At 43.7% G+C, this 15,584-nt stretch overlaps 1 protein-coding gene and 1 long non-coding RNA gene across 3 annotated transcripts in view; one reads left to right on the forward strand and one right to left on the reverse strand.

The window, feature by feature from the left end:
- The window catches only part of SNX2 (sorting nexin 2), a 129,223-nt gene extending 126,109 nt beyond the window's left edge, over positions 1-3,114 (forward strand). For both annotated transcript variants that reach the window (XM_063964214.1, XM_063964213.1), the window contains exons 13-15: positions 240-320; positions 1,404-1,475; positions 2,633-3,114. In XM_063964214.1, coding sequence (XP_063820284.1) covers positions 240-320; positions 1,404-1,475; positions 2,633-2,683 — 204 coding nt within the window. In that variant the 3' untranslated portion in view covers positions 2,684-3,114. The remainder of the gene's footprint in view (positions 1-239; positions 321-1,403; positions 1,476-2,632) is intronic.
- Positions 3,115-3,133: 19 nt separating this feature from the next.
- LOC135063566 (uncharacterized) overlaps positions 3,134-15,584 on the reverse strand; it is a 45,738-nt gene continuing 33,287 nt past the window's right edge. The window contains exon 3 of the long non-coding RNA XR_010249899.1: positions 3,134-3,276. This is a non-coding gene — a long non-coding RNA (uncharacterized LOC135063566). The remainder of the gene's footprint in view (positions 3,277-15,584) is intronic.

Below are 15,584 nucleotides of genomic sequence, written 5' to 3' on the forward strand. Positions count from 1 at the left end.
GAAAACATAATTTTATGCAAAAGTAAGAATTTACAATTACAAAAGAGCATTTATGCTCAGTGATTTTTCCAATATAGCATAGTGCGAGTCATTTTATGTTTTTCTGTGTCACTAGGAAGAGAACTAATGAGGTTGACTGTTCAAGGCACTTAGTATACAGCGTACAGACTAATGGGAAACTGAAATATAGGTTTGTACATACACTGGTGCATTACACTAAACTGCTTTTATGTTCTCAGTGGGAAGCAAAAGTTCAACAAGGAGAACGAGATTTTGAACAGATCTCTAAAACAATTCGCAAGGAAATAGGAAGATTTGAGGTACAGTACACATTTTATTTCACATGCCATAACTCTCTATTCTGTACCAATATCTACTAGCGGATTTTGGAATCTATTTACTAAGCCTTGGATGGAGATAAAGTTGACGGAGATAAAGGGGGACATTTACTAAGCAGTGATAAGAGCAGAGAAGTGAGCCAGTGGAGAAGTTGTCCCATCAACCAATCATCACTGAAGTAACATCTATAATTTGCATACTATAAAAATTATACGGAGCTGCTAATTGGTTGATGGGGCAACTTCTCCACTGGCTCACTTCTCCGCTCTTATCACTGCTTAGTAAATGTCCCCCAGAGTCCCAGCCAATCTGCTCCTAACTGCCATGTCACAGGCTGGGTTTGAAAAATGTCAGAAGCTGATTGGTTGGTACTTTATCTCCATCCACTTTGGGGTATATTCAATAAAAGTCGGAAACTGCCGTCTTGTCGGAAAGACGGCAGTTTCCGACTGGAATAGGTCGGAAGGGGTTTCCGACCTATTCAATACGGGCACATTTTTTCAGACAAGTCGGGAAACCCGACTTGTCGGAATGCTGTCGGAAAGCAGGTGGATCGGTGGAATATCACCCGATCCGCCTGTTACTGTCGGAAACGGGGCCAAATCCAACAGGTTTTGGCCCCCTTTCCGACAAACTCAATCCGACTTGAAAACAAGTCAGATTGAGGTGAGCAGACTGGGAGAAGTGCGGAGGGCTACGGGGATGAGAGGTACCTTGACGGGCGTCCCCCGGCCAGGCACCTCTCTCCCTGCAGTGCCTCCCCCGCTGCCAGCTACGGCCGCCGATCTCAGCTTTCCCGCCGTCCGCCACTCACTGTTCCCGCTGCTATCAGCGCACTTGCAGCCGCTGGCAGCAGCAGGACAAGGCACAGGAAACGGCCAAATCAGACTTTGAATTGGGGTTGTCTGGTCCATTCCGACAACTGCATGTCGGAATGGACCTGACTCTTATTGAATATACCCCTTAATCTCTGTCCAAGTCTTAGTAGATTGGCCCCTTTATTTGGTAAACAATCCCTAAAATAAAACCATTATTTCTAATTTTTTTTTTCTTCCATTTTGTAGAAAGATCGTGTGAAAGACTTTAAAACAGTTATCATCAAGTACTTAGAATCATTAGTACAAACACAACAACAGGTAAATGGGACATTATTACTTTTTCATTAATATTGTATGTTTAAAAAAAATAATGCAGTGAACATTAATAAAATAAAAAATGTAGTACTAATGTAGAGCAGTGTTTCCCAAACTTTTTCAACTCCCTTGGTTCCATAACATCATCACCACTGCCTGGTTTGGGAAACGCTGGCATAAAGCAACAAGGGTTTAACTGCTATGGGGGGGAGGAATTCAGTTGGGCGCAAGGTACAAAACCTTGCATACTGTGTCCACCTTGGATTATCGCGGGTATGCGCCCTCACGATACCCACGGTATCTAGTTAAAAAAAAAAAGAGGTCTCTCTGTTTTCAGCGTGAATGAGAAAAAAAGAAAAACAGATACTCTCCCCTCTGCCATTGTCCTGTGGTCTCCATGGCTCCTGGTGGTCTCCCCTACATCTTCCCACTGGGGAGGGGGCTGCTGGGAGGCTGGTGGGAGATATAGTTCTCCCAGCAACTGTGATCAGTGTGTTTGATCTGATAGTGCTGGTGTGCTTGGAAGACCTGCATGTTGCAGGATGGGGTTTGATTAATGAACTACAAGTACATTTAAGGGTATTTGTGCTGCAAGTCCTTAGCACTAGGTGCATCATATCCTTAAATGATCTGAGCAGAGTGCAACCAGGGATACCAGGCTGACTGGCTTGTATCCAAGACAAATACAGTATGGAATGCTAGGGTAAGTTTATTTTAATGTAAATTCCAATAAAAACATAAATAAGCCACATTTTTTTTTAATGTCTTTAAGGAAAACTTGTACCTGCTTACACTGGGTTTCTGGTGAAACATTACAGCCTAAAAACAGGATCACTGCACTGCAGTACCAGGGATGTCTGTATCTGTGTGGTCTGTTTTCATTTCTCTTTCTCCTTTTTTAGTTTAGTTTCATGATTCGATAACAATGATGGATGGGTTTAGTTTAAGTGGAGAAGTTTTCTGTAAGACCTAGGCCTATCTAGGTGTATGGCAACAGCTGAGTAACAAACTTCCGATTTAAGGACTCGTATACAGCGTTGGACATGCTATTCATTTTTCAACCATCAGCAAAGAATGTTTAAACTTCTTGTTACCAAAGTTTTTTTGATGTAGGCTGCTATCTTTTTCCATTTTTATCCTCTATTGTTTTCTTTCCTTAGCTCATAAAGTATTGGGAAGCATTTCTACCTGAAGCCAAAGCCATAGCCTAGAATGAAAAATATTCCACGCTCCACTCATCAATCGATATTCACCGCATTCCACAATAAAATTGTGTTTAAAATCAAAGAAAATATCAAAATAAACCACTCTATATTTTATTAACATGTGGCTTCTTTTTATATACTACTGCATTTTAATGAGTGCTGCATGTCCTGACCCATTCCAATGGACTGTGGCATGATATTCTGCAATATTTTGCTGAATTGAACACTAATGTGTCTTAATATTTTGCATTTAAAAAGTGCAGATAAAGGCAAGAAAGTTTTACTTTGAAGTATTTTCTTTGAAAAATCAGTTCTGTCAAATGATATTTACCTTATCTTTATGAAGCAAATTGTTGCATTTATAAATGTTCACTTACACATTCCTGTACAGATATTATGATTTTGTGATTATTATAATAAAGGTATATTCCTTGTGATGTGTTTACTTACGTGCAATCTAGTAAATGGAGATGAGGAGGAAGGTAATACATATAAACATTAACATTAGTGCCTTGTTGTGGTGACTTCTACAGTTCCCTAGCACTGCACTCTAAACCCTGCAGAATTCTGTAGCCAGTGCTGTATGCTTGTGGGGCCGGCTGAGGATGTAAGGAGAATTTTTTCATTATTACATGGTAATATTATTTTTAAGTACAGCTTAGTACAGTCTAAGGGGGATATCCAATTAGCCCCGGTAATTTACTGGGGCTAATTGTCCCGCCGGGGGTTAGCTAATTAGCCCCGATATCTGGGATTTTGTTTCACCTGCCTCCTGCAGGCGAAGCAGAACCCCTGGAAACAGACCCGTTTTCGTCCGCAAACGGGGCAGTTTCACACGAAAACACACAGGTTTCACTGAACCTGTGTTTTCGGGAGAAGGGGTTTTTTTTTTTTTTTTTTTTTTTTTACAGGTGATCCAGATAGCCTGTTAAAAAAAAAAAAATAATAATAATAAATTGGTGAAACATCGGAACCAATGTTTTTCCGGGGATAATTGGATATCCCCCTTAGTAGTAATAACTGCCGATCAACTGCTGTTCACTGTTCAGCCATTATTATTTTATTTTTTTCACGTAAATGACAGTTGCAATGATGCAAACCATAGAACAGGCAGATTTAATCATTTGAGCCTGAGCGCAAGCATAGTAATTTGGTTTCATTCCTAGAGCAGTGGTTTTCAAACATGGGGGCAGAAGTATTAAACCTGGAGACAGCATAACGAAATGATAAACTAGTGATAAGTGCAAGGTGATAAACGCACCAGCCAATCAGCTCCAATATGCAAATTGACAGTTAGGAGCTTACTGGCTGGTGCGTTTATCACCCCGCCTGACTGTGTGAAAGGGCGAAAGTACATCTGAAACCCAGCTTCAACCTATGTTCAGTATTACGAGTCCGGCACTGTTTTAAAGCCAAGTTTTACTGTGAAAGTGTTGTCAGTGAGTAATGAATACACCAGTGCACCTGCTTGTTGACCTGGAAAATGTGAACACTGTGTGGTCCAGTGGACTGAGTTTGAGAACCACTGCTCTAGAGTATGGACAAAACGGAGTTCTGTTTGTCGAAGAGGCCATCTGTTGGCAGGAAAATTTATTGCAGGAAATATCAATCTTGGCCTGTGGGAAATGCACTTTGGACTTAATTCAGGCCTGATCGCTGCTGTGCGTTTTCGCATAACAGCTGATCAGGTCTGAACTGCGCCGCTTGCCAAACAGCCGATGGCCAGCGAGGGTAGCTCCCTGCCAGCGTGCAGGAGCTGCGCTGGTAGGGAGCTACTCTTCAGGTACAAAAGCATCAACACCATGCAATGCTTTTGTACCTGTGTGGGGGAGGTAGGGCCTGACATGCGGGGCGGACTAGCCCTGTGCTGGGCGTCCCCCACATGTCTGAGTAACTGATCAGGTCTGAATTAGGCGCTTTATGTAGAGCCCGTGCACAAATTAAGCCGTGCTGTGGTAAATATTGTGTAGTGGTTTTTCTCATACGTCCTAGAGGATGCTGGGGTCCACTTCATGACCATGGGGTATAGATGGTTCCGCAGGAGCCATGGGCACTCTTAAGACTTTTCAATGGGTGTGAACTGGCTCCTCCCTCTATGCCCCTCCTCCAGACCTCCGTTTTAGAAATGTGCCCAGGCAGACTGGATGCACTCTGAGGAGCTCTACTGAGTATCTCTGAAAAGACTTATGTTTAGGTTTTTTATTTTCTCCCTGCTTCGTGGGACTGAGGGGGCAGAAGTAGGAACCAACTTCCTGAAGAGTTTCATGGCTCTGCTTCTGGCTGACAGGACACCATTAGCTCCTGAAGGGAACTGAACGCTAGCCGTGTCTAGATGCTCACTCCCACAGCACGCCATCCTCCTCGCAGAGCCAGAAGACAGGTGAGTAGAAGAAGACAGATCTTCTATCAAGAAAAGTGACGGCTGAGGTGCAGCGTGGCTGGCGGGAGCGCAGCGCGCCATTGCTGCCCACACACACAGGCACTGCAGGGCGCGGGGGGCGCCCTGGCCAGTAAAAATACCTATAAACTGGCTAAAAGGGGGCATAAGATGCCGCTGGCACAGCCCTACCCGCGTCAGTATAAATATTATAAAAGATTACTGAGTGAAAAACGTGCCATTGCGGGGGCTGAGCTTCTTCCTCAGGCAGCCAGCACACTGCTCAGCGCCATTTCCTCTCTCTCCTCAGGCTGCAGAGACAACGCTGGTCCTTTCCTCCACTTCTGACTACAAGTATCAGGGTGAATATAAGGGGGGGCACAAGCGTTTTTGGTGCATGATAAGTGTGAATTACTGTGTAAAAGCGCTACTTGTCTGTGGGCATTCTGTGTTCACAGGCATTAGATACTGGTGCTGGGGTTGTGAACTGGCTGCTCCTAAACCGTGTCCCTCTGATAGATTTTACTGTGGGTCTGTCCCCTATAAGTCCCAGTGTGTCTGTGTGGGTGTTGTACACATGTGTGACATGTCTGAGGCAGGGAGTTCCTCCCCGGAGGAAGCCATTTTAGGGACACAGAGTTGTAATGTGTTGGCGCTGCCGACACACCAAGAGCCTGCATGGGTGAAAGAAATACGTGATAGTATGCATCATATCAATAGGAGATTAGATAAGTCTGAATCTCATGCTGAGTGCTGGAGAAAATCTGTGGAAGATGTGATTTTTCAGCTCTCTGTTCTTCCATCTGCAGGCGACCCCTTTGGGTCACATAAGAGACCATTTGCGAATATTGTGAATACTGATACCGACACGGACACTGATTCTTGTGTCGACGATAGTGACTCCAGAGAAATAGATCATAAATTGGCAAAAAATATACAATATATGATATTAGCTATAAAAGAAGTTTTGGAAGTCACGGAGGCCACTCCTGTACCTCAAGAGAAGGCGTATTTCTATAAAGAAAAGAAATTCAAAGTCACTTTCCCTCCTTCCCACGAGCTAAATACTCTCTTTGAAGGGATGTGGGTGACTCCTGAAAAGAAATTTTGTATTCCCAAGAGGATTCAGATAGCTTATCCTTTCCCAGCAGAGGACAGGAAAAAATGGGAGTCACCCTCTGTGTTGTTAGACAGTGCACTGTCCAGGTTGACAAAGAAGGTAATTCTCCCTGCACCTGGTACGGCTTCGCTAAAAGAGCCGGCAGACCGAAAGATGGAAACTACATTGAAATCCATTTATGTTGCCAATGGTACGCTGCTCAGGCCCACTATTGCCTGCGCGTGGGTGAGTCGCGCTATTGAAAAATGGTCGGAAAGTGTGTCATCAGAAATTGACACTATTGATAAAGATGAGATACTCCTTAAGTTAGGGACTATCAAAGACGCTGCCGCATACATGCTAGAAGCAATGAAAGATATTGGACTCTTGAGTTCACAAGCCACTACCATGGCAGTATCAGCTCGGCGGGCATTGTGGATTTGCCAGTGGAACGCGGACGCAGATTCCAAAAGAAACATGGAGGCTCTCCCATATAAAGGTGAGGCCGTATTTGGCAATGGACTGGATGCATTAGTCTCAGCGGCTACCGCTGGTAAGTCAACATTTTTGCCCTCTGCACCGGCGAAAAAGACCTATCACACATGCAGTCCTTTCGGCCCAATAAATACAAAAAAGCGAGAGGTTCCCCCTTATTTGCTGGTAGGGGAAAGGGAAAAAAGTCCACAGCGGCTTCAAGTTCCCAGGAACAGTAGTCTACCCCTACTTCTGCCAAATCTTCAGCATGACGTTGGGGCTCCCTTGCGGGAGGCCGCTCGGGTGGGGGCACGTCTCAAACTGTTCAGCCAAGGTTGGATTCTGTCTGGCCTGGATCCCTGGGTGTTGCAAATCGTATCCCAGCGATACAAGCTGGAGTTTCAAGACGTTTCCCCATGCCGATTTTTCAAATCGACCTTGCCAGCTTCTCCTCCAGACAGATGCAGCAACAGCGGCAATCCAAAAATTGTCAGGATCAGGTCATAATCCTGGTACCTGTGTCACAACAAGGGGAGGGGTTTTATTCAAGCCTCTTTGTAGTTCCGAAGCCGGACGGCTCGGTCAGACCGATCCTTAACCTGAAAAATCTGAATTTCTACTTGAAACGTTTCAAATTCAAAATGGAATCACTGAGAGCAGTGATTTCCAGTCTGGAGGAGGGGGACTACCTGGTGTCTGTAGACATAAAGGATGCTTACCTGCATGTTCCCATTTGCCCTCCTCACCAGGCCTATCTGAGATTCGCGGTTCAGGATTGCCACTACCAATTCCAGACGTTACCTTTTGGTCTCTCTACGGCGCCGAGGGTATTCACCAAGGTGAGGGCGGAGATGATGGTTCTCCTGCATCAAAAAGGAGTCAATATAATTCCTTATCTGGACGATCTCCTGATAAAGGCGAGATCCAGGGAGCAGTTGTTGCAAAACATCACACTCTCCCTGTCGATACCCCAGCAAGACGGTAGGATCACAAATTATCCAAAGTCACAGTTGGAACCGACGACAAGGTTGTCTTTTCTCGGGATGATCCTGGACACAGAAGTTCAAAGAGTATTTCTTTCGGTGGAAAAGGCTCTGGAAATCCAGTAAATGATAAAACAGATATTGAAACCATCCAGGGTGTCGATCCATCAGTGCATTCGGTTGTTGGGGAAGATGGTGGCGGCCTACGAGGCCATACAGTTTGGCAGGTTCCATACCAGAGTATTCCAGTGGGACCTGTTGGACAAGTGGTCGGGTTCCCACCTACACATGCACCGAAAGATAATCATGTCGACAAAAACCAGGATTTCGCTCCTGTGGTGGCTACACAACTCTCGCCTACTAGAGGGACGCAGGTTCGGGATCCAGGACTGGCTCCTGGTAACAACGGATGCAAGTCTCCGAGGCTGGGGAGCTGTCAGTCAAGGAGAAAGCTTCCAAGGACGATGGTCAAGTCAGGAAGCCTGCCTTCACATAAACGTGCTGGAACTGAGAGCCATTTACAACGGTCTTCAACAAGCGGTACATCTTCTTCAAGATCATCCCGTACAGATCCAGTCGGACAATGTAACAGCAGTCGTGTACATAAACAGGCAGGGCGGAACGAAAAGCAGAGCGGCAATGGCAGAGGTGACGAAGATCCTCCTCTGGGCAGAAAGACATCTAGAAGCTCTGTCGGCAATATTCATTCCGGGAGTAAACAACTGGGAAGCAGACTTCCTCAGCAGACACGATCTCCACCCAGGAGAGTGGGGCCTCCACCAAGAAGTCTTCACAGAGGTGACAAGTCTTTGGGGAGTTCCTCAAGTAGACATGATGGCATCTCGTCTCAACAAGAATCTTCAGAGATACTGTTCCAGGTCGAGAGACCCTCAAGCGATTGCGGTGGACGCGCTAGTGGCCCAGTGGGTTTTCCCGTCAGTGTATGTCTTTCCTCCACTTCCGCTGATCTCAAAAGTGCTCAGGATCATAAGAAGAACAAGAGTTCGAGCAATCTTCATTGTCCCAGATTGGCCAAGGAGGGCTTGGTACCCATATCTTCAGGAGTTGCTCCTAGAAAATCCTCGGCCTCTTCCTCTTCGCGAGGACCTGCTACAGCAGGGGCCGTGCGTGTATCAAAAATTACCGTGGCTGCGTTTAACGGCATGGCTGTTGAGCGCCGGATCCTAGCCCGAAAGTGTATTCCCAAGGAAGTCATCCTCACTCTTATTCAGGCCAGGAAGGGAGTAACGTCGAAACATTACCACCGTATTTGGAGAAAGTATGTATCTTGGTGTGAATCCAAGTAGGCTCCTACGGAAGAGTTTTCATTTGGGACGTTTTCTCCATTTTCTACAGGCTGGTGTGGAGGCGGGCCTCAGATTGGGATCAATCAAGGTCCAGATTTCGGCCTTGTCGGTGTTTTTCCAGAAACAATTGGCCTCTCTTCCAGAGGTTCAGACCTTCGTGAAAGTGGTTCTGCACATCCAGCCTCCATTTGTGCCTCCGGTGGCACCATGGGACCTTAATGTTGTGTTGCAGTTCCTCCAATCGGACTGGTTTGAGCCTCTACAAGAGATAGAGTTGAAGTTTCTCACTTTGAATGTGGTGATGCTTTTGGCATTGGCATCCGCACGGCGGGTGTCTGAGTTGGGGGCCTTGTCTCACAAGAGCCCTTACCTAATCTTCCATGAAGATAGGGCAGAGTTGCGAAATAGTCAACATTTTCTTCTAAAGGTTTTCTTTCCACATAAACCAGCCTATTGTGGTGCCAGTAGTTACTGACACGTTCACTGAGTCAAAGTCTCTAGATGTGGTTAGGGCTTTGAAGATTTATGTCGCTAGAACAGCTCGAATGCGGAAAACAGAGTCTTTGTTTGTCCTGTATGCCCCCAACAAGATTGGGTGTCCTGCTTCCAAGCAGACTATTGCGCGTTGGATCAGAAGTACAATTTAGCACGCTCATACTACGGATGGATTGCCGTTACCGACGTCTGTGAAGGCCCATTACACTAGGAAGGTGGGCTCATCCTGGGTGGCTGCCCGGGGGGGGTCTCGGCATTTCAACTTTGCCGAGCAGCTACTTGGTCGGTGTCACACACATTTGCAAAATTCTACAAGTTTGACACCTTGGCCGATGAAGAACTAAAGTTCGGTCAATCAGTGCTGCAGGGTCATCCGCACTCTCCCGCCCGTACTGGAGCTTTGGTATAAACCCCATGGTCATGAAGTGGACCCCAGCATCCTCTAGGACGTATGAGAAAACAGGATTTTGATACCTACCGGTAAATCCTTTTCTCCTAGTCCGTAGAGGATGCTGGGCGCCCGTCCCAGTGCGTACTTTACCTGCAGTTTTGTTATAAGAGTTATACAAGTTGTGTTATATTAGTTTCAGCATGTTGCTGTAATTGGTTCATGCCTGTTGGCATGTGTTATGTTGAATGCCATGTTGTGCGGCATGGTTGAGGTGTGAGCTGGTATGAATCACACAAGTAAATCCTTTCCTCGAAATGTCAGTCTCCCTGGGCACAGTTCCTATAACTGAGGTCTGGAGGAGGGGCATAGAGGGAGGAGCCAGTTCACACCCATTGAAAAGTCTTAAGAGTGCCCATGGCTCTTGCGGAACTGTCTATACCCCATGGTCATGAAGTGGACCCCAGCATCCTCTACGGACTAGGAGAAAAGGATTTACCGGTAGGTATCAAAATCCTGTTTTTGTTCTCACTTGAGAAAATGCACTTTTCAACTGACCTGTTCACCTAGACATCAGGAAAATAATAGTATATTGTTATTTTAAACCAGGTATATGTCTGAACAACTGAAACGTCTCTCACTTGAGCAACTGGCTCCCATATTTGTGGGTCTTTTTAATAACTGAAAATTCCCACAAACACCAAAATACTCAATGCAAGTAGACGGTGAAAGTTCTTAGAGCGCTTTCACCCACTCTCGCCCACGTTGGCCGTTACTGCGATACACTGTTGATAGCGGAAGGCAATGTACCCAACTTAGGGCTCCTATCAGACCTTGCAGCACCGTGATTTCTCTCGGTGGAGGTTCTGTTGAAATATTTTCTTGAGAGAGGCAGCGAAAAATTCCTTTTCGGTATCTTTCTACAGGAATTTTTTGTAGGGTGAAAAACAGAAATTAGATAACTATTGTTCACCCTTTCCAGTGGAAGCCCACCAGGGAGATTTCCCGACGTTATCAAAGAAAAACCCCTTTGTCTATACAATCACGTCTGTGTATGCTTTTACACAGTACATACTGTATGACACAATGGTATCGCGTTGTGCTGTGTAGAACAAACGGACATGTGATGCAATCGCACAGTCTATAGATACTTGTTATCTATATGCCCTAGGATTGCTGTAGACCACCTGAAACACCTAGAGATCACCTAGTTGTATGCGTCACCTAGATGACTTCAGATCACCTAGACCACCTAGTTCTAATCACGCAAGGTAGTGAACCCTACGCCACCGGGCCTCTACTAACCCAGTGTTTCCACTCCAGAATATCATATAGACCACCTAGTTCCCGGGTTCAGCTCCACTCACTCCGCTTTCACTCACTCAAATACACCTTGTTTTTCTGTACAGAAAATTTTTACTCCCTTTAGGTCAGTAGCTTTATTCCAGAGGTGCTTACAGTTTTTAAACTAAATTTAGAGTAACCTGCTTTTGAAATCGGATAGTTATGTACTATTGTATCAAACTGTCTACTATCCCACCTTAATTGAACAAATATCGTGTGCTTTGTACTTAGCGTCCGTATTCCTACGCAACCTTGCGTAATCACGCGACCAGTGTGTCTTTTACGCCACGTGCGCTCACCTGTACTTTGTCCGTACCATGTGTACAACGTACATCCGCAATTCAACAAACCACACAGTCTCTATAAATCTGAGCAATACTAACTATAATTGCTCACTTAACACAACACCCAGTTTTTTTTCTGTATAAACCTTAACAACCAGGCCAGAACTGCGTTTCATGTCTATAATTACTCCCTTAAATACATTTATTTCAAATGTATCCGATTTCACACAGATCTATAATGACTGCAATAATCTATCATTTAAATTATATGATTCAGATTGGATAGCTATCTTGCAGAACATACACTGATATAAATATACACATAATAATAATAATAATATATATGTATCATTCACTGGCCTTCTATGAGACACCTTACCTCTAATTTGCATATCAAAGATATTTGCTTTACACTAAAAAAAGTAGTTACACAGGTTAATTTGCATTTCAATGGCTATACTCCCTAGTAAGCAGACTCTACAAGTCTTGGAAGAAGAAAAAAACAAAAACTCTTTCTTTTTTCTATCACTTGATGTAATGGTAATTACGCACTGACAAGAAGGGAAAAAACCCACTTATCTCACCATTTACTCTCACTAGGACCAATTGAAACTATTTGTAATTGACTATGGCATGGGTTACATAAATGCATTGGTAACTCATAAATGGTGCTATGAATGTGACAAAGAAAACTGATTGTTCTGAGCACACTGAAAATCAGCTATTTAGAAAGTGACCTTCCTAAAATGGCCACTGCTCCTCCCCTTTCCACATCCATGAGGTTTACACAAGATGGTGGACAGGCCATGTGGTTAGGCCAAAATGGAGGACAAACCATGCGGCTCCTTTGTCACAAAGAAATCACAAATTATACAAGCACCAGAAGTTACTTTAAGCCTGAGTTTAAAAAAAAAAAAAAAAAAACTATATCAAGGCTATGCAGCAACTTTTAAATGTACTTTAAATCTACTTAACAGATAAACAATCCAATCTGAATCAAACACAATATGACTTATTTGAACTTTGCTTTGCAACAATAAAAATACATTTTAGCATTTTAAATATGAGAAACACATTGTCCCTTGAATTTCATATCAGCGGCTTACTGATAACTCAACAGAACACACGGATATGATTTCTCAGCGTCACAATGCATCCACCATAAGCTGATCGACCACAGCGTCGCGTTTGTAATATACAGTGCATCATTAAGACCGTGATATAGCGGACGCAGCCCTCATCTGTAAATACCAAATTGCTTTCTAACAAATATTTAAAATACCCGCTCTAATATATACTGCAGACGCCAGGCGCATCTTATTACCATATACAATAAAAGTGTGCTGTACATCTCAAAACACTACATCCCTTAAGAGAAAAAAATACATCCACACATTACCTGAGTTCCAAAGCTCATTGATGTATATATTTGTTATTAAAAGGAAATGTATTCAATGTATCACAATGTACAGTATACATATAGTTACATGGTTACAATTTATACAGTAATCAGTTAATACAAAATACATACAGTTACAGGCCAGCATACAATACCATTCCCTCTATGCATCCTCCTCTTAATATATCTCTCTCTTTGCAAATAAATACAGGAACTGGTCTGGCAACATCTCCACCATCGTCTGGGACAAAACAGCAACTAACTCCTGTGTGTCTGATCAGCAATGTGTTATCTAGTTTGGGGGGGGTGCACACATCTAGTCTAAGGGAGGGAACTTTCTCATTCATGATGAGTCACTGGTCTGTTCGTATGCTAACCAGGTTCAGCCTTGGAGACATCAAAAGGGCTGGCCTGAGTTTCCTGTCCACCACCTGTTTGGGATGTCCATTGTCCTAATAAGAGTGATTTTAGCTTTCATACATTTAATCATAACTACTTGTTGCAATGTCCTACAACTTAATAACAAGTATCAAATGAATCTACACATTAATCTGGTTACTTTAATACCAAATATGACATGTCCATCTTGCTCCACTCCAATAATACGCATACATGACGTTACTCCATTATATAATTTTAAATCATTATGATGTCTGGCACTTGATATGTTATAAAATTATGTGCTGTATGAAATAAGTGTCAAATCCATCTCTGTGGCATGTCCGTGTAAATGCGTGTGTTACCATATATTGCTGTGCTCGCTGCGCATATTTACAAGCATAGCGACTTATATGTGTGGAGTCTGTATGTTCTTTCTATGTAATATTTTTGACTTTGACACTTCCTTGAGAGTTCAAGTATCAGCATTGACTGTATGGTTCCAAAAGAAAATGCCATGTGCATACTTTTTTCCAGGGAATGCTGCACATTCAACCACCCTTTGTTCCTCCTGCAGTACCTTGGGATTTAAGTCTGGTCCTCAAAGCCCTACAAGGCGCTCCGTTTGAACCACTTAATAAAGTGGATCTTAATGGTTGACAGCTAAAGTACTCTTTCTACTGACTATGACATCAGCTAGAAGAGTGTCAGATTTAGGAGCGCTATCATGTTCTCTTTTTCTGATTTTTTTTATCCAGATAAAGCAGTTTTCAGAACTAGGTCTGGGTATCTTCCTAAGGTGGTGTCTAAATTCCTGCACACAGACAAAAGGGGGTGCAGATGCACTAAGCGATCATTACAGTATAATTTGGTATATCATAAGAGGTTGTTAGTATATCGTTGGCCAATGATATTGGCCTACCCACCAATCGTCCAGGTCACCTCTTGTCGGGCAGGTTCCTAACACTATGGGGCCAACATCCGGAACGCAGGAAACCCCCAAACATGATCCAGCAAAGGACCCCCCCAGGGCATCACACTAAAAAATAGTGATAATAAAGGGATATAAAGTGTGAGTGTATGGAGGTCCCTACTATGAGTTTAAAGGTAGAGAGTATGTGAAAAAAAAGTGCATACATAAATAATAGACAAACAGGATATTTATTTATACATAGTGTCAGTCAACTTGGGGTCGGCGTTTGGACGTAGGGTCCCCCGTGCCTGTTCTGGCTGGACTGTCTCAGGGCATCACCATTTAAATACACAGTCACTTTTTATATCCTGTTTGTCTATTATTTATGTATGCACTTTTTTTTTCACATACTCTCTCCCTTTAAACTCATAGTAGGGACCTCCATATACTCACACTTTATATCCCTTTATTATCACTATTTTTTAGTGTGATGCCCTGGGGGGGTCCTTTGCTGGATCATGTTTGGGGGTTTCCTGCGTTCCGGATGTTGGCCCCATAGTGTTAGGAACCTGCCCGACAAGAGGTGACCTGGACGATTGGTGGGTAGGCCAATATCATTGGCCAACGATATACTAACAACCTCTTATGATATACCAAATTATACTGTAATGATCGCTTAGTGCATCTGCACCCCCTTTTGTCTGTGTGTACTACTTTATTCTCAGCAGCATAGCACCTTTCATTACTGGAGGGTGTGCAATTTAGAACCATTTCCCCTACTATGTATATGTGTAGAAATACACACCTGAGGTTTGAGAATGCCTCAAATCTAGATTGGCACCCCTCCCCCACCACCCTCTATGTTTTTAAGCAGGGAAACCAACAAGGACTGCACAGTGACACAGGCATAATTTTAAGTAAGTCCTATTTATTTATACATAGTGTCAGTCAACTTGGGGTCGGCGTTTTGACGTAGGGTCCCCCGTGCCTGTTCTGGCTGGACTGTCTCAGGGCATCACCATTTAAATACACAGTTACTTTTTATATCCTGTTTGTCTATTATTTATGTATGCACATTTTTTTTTCACATACTCTCTACCTTTAAACTCATAGTAGGGACCTCCATATACTCACACTTTATATCCCTTTATTATCACTATTTTTTAGTGTGATGCCCTGGGGGGGGTCCTTTGCTGGATCATGTTTGGGGGTTTCCTGCGTTCCGGATGTTGGCCCCATAGTGTTAGGAACCTGCCCGACAAGAGGTGACCTGGACGATTGGTGGGTAGGCCAATATCATTGGCCAACGACATACTAACAACCTCTTATGATATACCAAATTATACTGTAATGATCGCTTAGTGCATCTGCACCCCCTTTTGTCTGTGTGTACTGCTTTATTCTCGGCAGCATAGCACCTTTCATTACTGGAGGGTGTGCAATTTAGAACCATTTCCCCTACTATG

This window comes from Pseudophryne corroboree, chromosome 1, assembly GCF_028390025.1.
Source record: "Pseudophryne corroboree isolate aPseCor3 chromosome 1, aPseCor3.hap2, whole genome shotgun sequence".
Taxonomy (NCBI): Eukaryota; Metazoa; Chordata; class Amphibia; order Anura; family Myobatrachidae; genus Pseudophryne; species Pseudophryne corroboree.